This window comes from Cynara cardunculus (assembly GCF_001531365.2).
Source record: "Cynara cardunculus var. scolymus isolate 2C chromosome LG 10, CcrdV1, whole genome shotgun sequence".
Classification (NCBI taxonomy): Eukaryota; Viridiplantae; Streptophyta; class Magnoliopsida; order Asterales; family Asteraceae; genus Cynara; species Cynara cardunculus.
In genome coordinates, this window is record NC_037537.1 from 1,006,178 (window position 1) to 1,014,195 (window position 8,018).

The 8,018-nt window shown below is 35.1% G+C and overlaps 1 protein-coding gene across 1 annotated transcript; it reads right to left on the reverse strand.

Annotated features, from left to right (window-relative positions):
* Nucleotides 1-4,207: 4,207 nt before the first annotated feature.
* Nucleotides 4,208-6,028, reverse strand: LOC112519367 (peroxidase 27-like). The gene is made up of 4 exons (XM_025127437.1): nucleotides 5,759-6,028; nucleotides 5,483-5,668; nucleotides 5,162-5,336; nucleotides 4,208-4,988 (listed from the first exon to the last, which is right to left on the reverse strand). The coding sequence occupies exons 1-4, from the start codon at nucleotides 5,981-5,983 to the stop codon at nucleotides 4,585-4,587; spliced, it is 990 nt and encodes a 329-aa protein (XP_024983205.1). The 5' UTR covers nucleotides 5,984-6,028; the 3' UTR covers nucleotides 4,208-4,584.
* Nucleotides 6,029-8,018: the final 1,990 nt, after the last annotated feature.

Genomic DNA, 8,018 nt, shown 5'->3' on the forward strand with positions numbered 1-8,018 from the left:
TGTGTGTTGGTCTTTTGAATGAATTTATAGATGTGTTTCTAGAGAAGTTGTCAACTGGTTAACAATAATTATAAGAATAGAACACCAAATTGATTTCGTTTCCGGAAAGGAAGTATCAAATCAACAAGTATATAGAACAAATCGAAGTGAGATAAAAGAGATCTGCAAACAACTAGAGTTTCTAGGTAAGAGATACATGAGATAAAGTCTTAGTCCTTGCTTCGTTCACATAACTCTTGCGTCAAAGACGGATGGAGCATGGAGTTTATGTTTACAGAGTGTAGGTATTTTTGTGTTTTTATTTTCTTGTTCTAACTATAATTTGATTCCATTATACCCATTCTAGCATTTTATTTGCATCGTATAGTGTCTTATGTAGACTCGTTTGTCGTCATGATTTTTGATGATTTTTAGGTCATTCTAGGTACTCGGGATGTAAGTTTTTTCTGAATAAACATGATGAATTATGGAGTCTTTGATGTGATTGCTAGCGTGACATGATAACGAGATGTAAAGGGGGTTCTAAGCATTTGTTGAAGAACCAAGTCTTTCAAGCATGCATGCAGGGTCAAAGCAAGCGAAACAACAAAATCAAGTTTGTGGGTAGCATCCTCTAGAAATAGTTGTCATGATGTGATAGTATTTTGATCACGATTCACTTGTAACAGCTCAGAATGAGGCGATTTCAACAGGATGTGACAAGGGCAAAAGTTGCACGATGAATCCTAGGCCCAAGTTGAAACATGCATTTTGAAGAGGGGTACTTGGTTTGGGAGATTTCACCCTATATATAAATACATCTTTTGTGACATTAAGATATGAAAGAAGAAAGGTACATGCCCTTCTCTCTTTTGCTTTTCTTCTCTTTTTCTTTTAGTTTGTTTAAATAACAGTTAGTGATGCTTTTAACGTTACAAACTCGTGTTTATAAATCATCTATCTTTTTAGTTCTCAAATTTGTAATGTATTTCCATATCGTATTTGATTCACCCTTTGTTAATCAAACAACAATCTTTGATACATTATCTACAAGGTTCGGTGAGTTGGCCAATGAAGGTTTACAAATACATCAAAACTTTAGAACAAAAGTAGATTAAGTTCAATACAACTTGATTAATTCAACAAGAAAGTGGTTAAATTTTGACAACATAATTGGATTTTGATAGACTTTATTTGATCCAATCATGTGTTAGATGTTGAATTTTGACAATATAATTAACGTTAGATATCTGATCTGATCCGATCCGATCCAATCCAACAGATGATTGTATGAATCGGTGCTATATGCTAGATATAGTTCTATCGATTATTTATTGGATCGGATTGGATCCATTTAATATTTTGAACCAACTATTAATATATGTCATATGTCATATACCAAAATACCACATACAAATATCATAAATCATAAGCATGGTCATAAGTCATAAGTCATGACAATTATATGTCCAACCAATCGTATGATAATTGGATTATATCAAGTCGGTTTTATTGGATCTTTAAATATCATCCAACAATCGGTTGTTGCAAATGGATATTGAAGTTTTGGATCTCATCCCTTTTAGTTATATTACATATCTAATTTTGATGGTTGGTTATAACTGGATCGGATAATGTTTTGTACATCCCTAAGTAGAAAAAATATTTTAAGGACCACTTAAGTAACTTGATCATCTTCTTGTGCGAATTGGAATTCCAAATGAGTTTTCTTTATTCTAATTTTTATATTAAATCTCTTGCATTTCATCATAATTTAACAACTGATAGGTCCCTTAATCTTGGTTATTGTTAAGTAAAATAAAGATGGATTTAAGTACAAATAAATTATATATTTAGAAGAATTGCAAGGTTGTGCATATTTTGAGGGAACTAAGGTTGGGATATTCATCAAATGATATGGGCAAACGGTTCAAATGTTGATTAAATAGGAATAAAAATTCAAATGATCGTAAAAAAGAGGCAGGGCAGTCGGGATATGAGCCAAAATTAGGGTTTCTCCCTTTGATGGTTGCGTTTGGAAAGGGATGGATGACCGCACGACTTTCCCGGTGATTATAGTTGTGCCACTACCCGCCTAAGCTTTTGTCTGCTTTTCAAATCTCAATATGACTTCTTAAATTTGACGAACCAACTCACCCCAAACCGTGCTAATCACCTTCTTGTTGCTTCAAATGTATTCAGGTGACTTTCCCAACGGGTTTAATCGCAACCTAAGTCGCTAACTAGCGACCCCCATATCATGCATAACTCGATTTTGAGCAGTTTTTCTCTAGGGGAAATATATATTCAGCCCTTAACTGTCTTTTAGAGGGGGAATCAACGAAGGATTATTAGAGAGCAATCAAGGACTGATCAGACCTTAGAGCACGACTTGGAGAACATTAAAGTGGATTTTGGATTTCTTAACTAGGATTTTTCATCATTTTGTAAGTTTAATATGTATTTCAAAATATTGTTATGAGTAGTAAAATGTATATTCCTACTAATGAGATTGTAACTAGTTTACTTTGAATTTTGTTGAGACTTGATTTATATTAGAATGTCAGTTGAATTTGATTTATCTAATCCTCATTAGAAGCGTTTTTTTATTCCCTAGGTTTTTAGTTTTGAGAAGGATCGCTTAAATCCCATAGCCTGAATTTGAATTGCTAGTTGCAGTCAAGAATCCACAATTATTCTTAGTTCAACCAAGTTGCAAGTAATGCATCAATCGACCACCAAAATTGACTTGCGTTATAGGATCGTGTACATAGAGAAGCGGCTATAAACTAAAGAGTCTTAACCAATTTGAAAGATCATTTAATGTAGTTGAAATAACTAAATTTTGGGTTGTTCGATCGGGAAGGGGGGGGGGGGTACCAGTCATAGTGTTCACTCTTCCCCATAAGAATAAGAACTCAATTCCTGGGGTTTTTTCTTCCTTAGTAGCTTTGACAACATTTGTGTGTAAGCCCTCATATCATACTCCTACTACCTCTTAACTTCAAGTGGGACGACTCATCCCCATCTTTAAGGAAGAGATCGGCGACCCCAAGTTCTTTTACCACATTCAGAAAGTCTTTTCTGTCGGACGACAATGGTATGACTTCAAGTCATTAGTTAGGATTGGTGCTTGTCTAAATTTTAATGCAATTGGTGGATTAATTTCTGTGTTCGTGACTAGACTTAACTTCATCAATTAGAAACTTGTCCACTGAGCAGATCGTGCTAATGTAATCATAAGGAAAAAGCAGTGTTTGGCGCATGTCGACACTCACGACCGGAAATCAATTGAGAATATATGTTTTTGTATACATAGTTCCATAAAAGAACTTGTTATATTCATCACTTGAATTCATTCTCTATGTTTTAAAAGTTGTATTAACTTTGCATGCCTAGTCTAATCAACTTCCAACCGCCCCCTCATTTCGTTTTACACACACACAATGTATCTTGGAGTCTATGGTTGACATCCAGTCTTTAAGGACATGATCCTACTTACGGCTATCACAAGTCATTGTGCAATCGAGTAATAAGCATTATTTATTATTTATCGGATTCGGCACTTGAATATACAAAAAAAAATGAATTATTCGAATTATTAAGAAAATGCAAATATCATTGACAAATTAACAAACCCATTTTTGGTGAAGGTGTTGTCAGAAATTCTCTTTACCTATATAGGGCTGTCTGAAAGTCGTAGATAACATTAGTTGTCGAAAATCGATCGCAAACCATGGTTGTCAGAAATCTGTCGGAACGTTATTATAGTTGCTTTATAAAAACACATTATATTAATTACTTCATTGACACATTGCAAGTGGACGTTGACATATGTAATATGTACTTCTTTCTATAGTTTTATCGGAAAATCTTCTCGAACAAAAACTTCAATTACGATAACTTTCAAACAGATTACCCACGTAATCAAATGGCACCAACAAAATAGAAAGGCGTATTTTCTTCGTAGTGAGCACGGTGATAGGGTTAGAGTCGAAAATAATTGTATATTCCTACAATGACGACTTCTCGTCACTATAAGCTAGGTTAAAATACTTCAAACCCTAAAAAAAGTTAATGTGGCAATTGCAAAATGTCTACCCCTACGCAAAGACCATGCAGTCGTTGCAATAGACCTTGTGTCATGACATCTATGGCGATGACTTTTCTCATACTTTGTCATCTCAATATATAGGTTACTTTTGTTGTAATGAAGTAGATTATTTTATTGCATTCTTGAACACATTTAAGCATTTTATAAATAAGCAACCCTTTAAAAAACCACATTAAATACAAAACAATTACAATTTTCAAGAAGTCTACATCCCAAGAACACAAAAATGATGCACAGAAAAGCAAACAAATGCTGAAAAAATTGAAAATAATACATAGTAAGAAGATGAATTAAAACCGGTGACGAGATACGTACTTGTTTAGGTACTTTGGAGACAGGATGACCACGCTCGAGGGACTAGACTTTTGTCGAACCCTCGTAGACATCAGATTTTTATTCAGAAGGAAATCATACACAAGTTTTAAGCACTTGAGCATACTATATGGACCAAGATGTCTCGGGTTTTATTTGGGTTTAACAAATAAATCGGGCTAGTTAGTTTTGGTGCAAACTTTCCTAACTTCACCYTGAGARCCTGTAAGAACCCCAATYCTGCCCATSTTAACCATAGACACACCAAARTCCTTGAAGAAAGTGGAACSRTGGCTMRTAGCTTGAACCAWGTARGCTCTAGTCTCAGGGTCGTYAAGTAAGGCTGCATCTGATTCAAGAAGCCCCCTCCTCTTAGTCACTAGTTTGTAGTACGAATCATCAAAAGTCTTGACGCTTCCTGGATCTAATTCAGCCAGTGTGGTTTGGTCTCCTGGCTTGCATTTCAACTTCAGTCTTGCAATGTAATTTGGGTCCATGGTGGGGTCCATGTCGCCTTTCCCAGTGAAGTTGTAGAGCCGGTCATCGAAGGATGAGCAATGAGATGTCCCTATGGTGTGTCCTCCTACAAAATGATCAAGAATCCATATATTGCTTACATGGTGTGTTGTAACTAAATTGTTCAATGTTCGTTTTGTACAATATAATCTTATCAATGAATTTGTCTAAAACCCTACTGGTGTTGTGATGGAGGGTTGTTTTGTGGAAACTTAACTTGTAAAACTGTGAAGAACGTACCTGATAAAACAACAAGGTCTTTTACATTCAGTCCCCTTAGAGCAAACGATTGCTTCAAGATGTTAATGTTCGCGAAGAATGGTGGCAAGCCTGTTATAGGTGCTGATGGTTCCCCGATAACGGACACTTTTCCATCTCTTCGCCCTGTTTCGACCTCCCAGTATGGTCCCTTAGTCTGTTAACAAGAGAAAAGACGCATGAAAAACGATCATTAGTCACTGTTGCGATAACAAATGAATTTTCGATACTCAAAACTCTCAGCTGGTATCATATGCACCCGAAACAGATTCGTAAGTATATTTATGAGGATTAGAAATCTACCGCCACTGTAACATCTCTGGCAACTATGGCTGCAATGTCAGCACAAGAAACCACTCCTGGACAGGCCTCTTCTAAGGCCAACTTCACCCTATCGATGATGTTGAATCCTCTTAGGCTTAGATTTGGGGCTGAAAATTTCTCCGATTGTTTAGTTGGAGAATCCAAAAGAACTGATCCATCGCATCCCTGTACACATATCGTTCATAAAGCAAATGTAAGCTATTTAATGATGCATATTATGATACATAAAGAAGAGAATTAAAGCAAACTACGGACCCTAATGAAGCAATCGTGGAAGTGCATTCTCAGCAACGGGCCAGATAGAGATGGTGCCACAGCCATAACATCGCTTATGACCTTGTAAACAATATCTTCGGCATGAGGGCATGATTTCTTATAGAAACCTACTTTCAAGCCTTCACCATTTGCTTGCGAAGAAAAGAGTGCCAGGAACATCATTTGGACCATGAAAATCCCGAGCAAGTTCTTGTTACCGGCCATTGCGAAGAAGAAAAGACTTCAATGAGTTCAAATTATTTGTGGGATATTTGAAATGTTAATGCGATCAAGGCTCATTATATAGTTGATTAGAGAAACCCTGTGATATGAACAAGTCCCATATGCTGACCACTTGGCTTTTCAATTGTATTTTATCCAACTTCGTGATGTCAAAACTGAGGTGGAAAACTTCAAGGATCATGAACAGGTATGATTTGCACATTATGGAAAAACCGAAAAGAGTTGACTTAATTAAATACTACAAAGACACCCTTGAGAAAATTCCCACATACAGAGGCCATCTCCTACAGTATGAAAGAGGCCGCACCGAAAATTCCCAGAAAAGAAAACCAGTGTTGGACGCAGGATTTTTGCCGAGGCCCGCAAAGGTCATCCACCATTTCGAGGGATTTTTTAAGTTTTTTGGTTGATTTTGATATACTTTTCATGCTTTGGGTTGATTTCAAAAGTCTTTTTCGTTTTTGTTTATTGATATCAAGAGCCGTTTTCGGTGTTTTAGTTGATACCAAGGAGGTTGTTTTCATTTTATTGATGTTCTTTGTATATTCTTATATCCGAGACCACCCCTCAAAGTGTAGCGAGTGCACCTGTTATACCTTAAAAGATTCTACGTATGAAAATTGGCGGAGCTGATGCACGGCCTGCTCGAACCTTAACATGAAGATAACTATTCTGTTTACAATAGTATTTAACAAACGAGTAATATAGATTAGGAACTATCGTTATCGAGGTTGTTTGAAGGTCAGTTAGTGTGGAATTATATAAACCAACATGTTAAAAAAATAAAAGTAAATGGCACAGTTCGTTGACATTGAACCAAGAACATGCACGCTACAATCATCAACCTAACCCATTTCTATGGACCATTTCCAGGATGTTATAAAGAATTAGAGAAAAACTCGTATAGTAGATTATTTAATATATATAAACTAAAGTAATATTCTAATCAAACACGATAAATTATCATTTTTAATTCTTCCTTTTTTTTAATTAACCTCGATATCCAACCCGCTATGTGAGCCGACTAATCCCAGGACGACCACGTACTTTGCAGATAGCTCGGAGTCATCGCATTTGAATCTTTGTGGCCACAAAGGAATTCTTCCTTTTATGTTTTATATTAATTAAAACAAAAAATTACAGATTTTTTTGCAAAAGTTAGGAAGGTTAGACATGTGATCCTAAACAATTTGACTGAGTGATTAATTTGCTAATAACTGGAAGAGTAAGAGAAGATAGTTTAGATCTGAAGAAATAAGATAGTTTTAGATATCATGGCACCAATCTGAAAGAATATGTACTTAAAGTTGTTTTTTAGTGTGTGGTTGGAGTTGATTTTTTTCGCGTTCAATGGACTAATTATTTTTAGGGTTTTTAGTGTATTTTTTAGTGGTTGGGTTGGAGATACGATGGTATAAAGTGCAAGGAAGTGGAATATTAATTTATAAATGAAAAAGTTCATAAACCAGTAATATAGCATCACAGGATATGTTGATTAAATCGCAATTAATGTTCAAAAAGGCACGACATGACATGCTTCATGGCGCAACATGGCATAAGACGCTTATTCGCCATTATGATAAGGCATGTAGTGTTTGTATAATACGTGGCTCATGTCAATTGTCATGGTGTCTTGAGGCGTGCCGTCACGATCGTTCTTTCCATGACGTCACTTGTTTCAATTTTTTATATTTTTTTCAATTTATTTTTTTTAAACTTTAGATTATATATTATTACAAAGTTAGATAATCGTATCACTCACAATTTCTTGGATTTAAACACATGCCAAGAACTAAGTTGTAAAACTCTTCCAAGTTCTATTTTGAAAATTTGATCACAATTTATATAATACTAGTTAATTTATATGAAGGCAGATTCTTTTAATAAAATCATATTATTGAACAATAAAAAGAAAACATATATTTATGTATATATATAAAATTATATATATGACATACAAATTTGCCAATTATTTTACGCCTTTAAAAATGTTGCGTCTTTAAAAATGTTGCGTCCT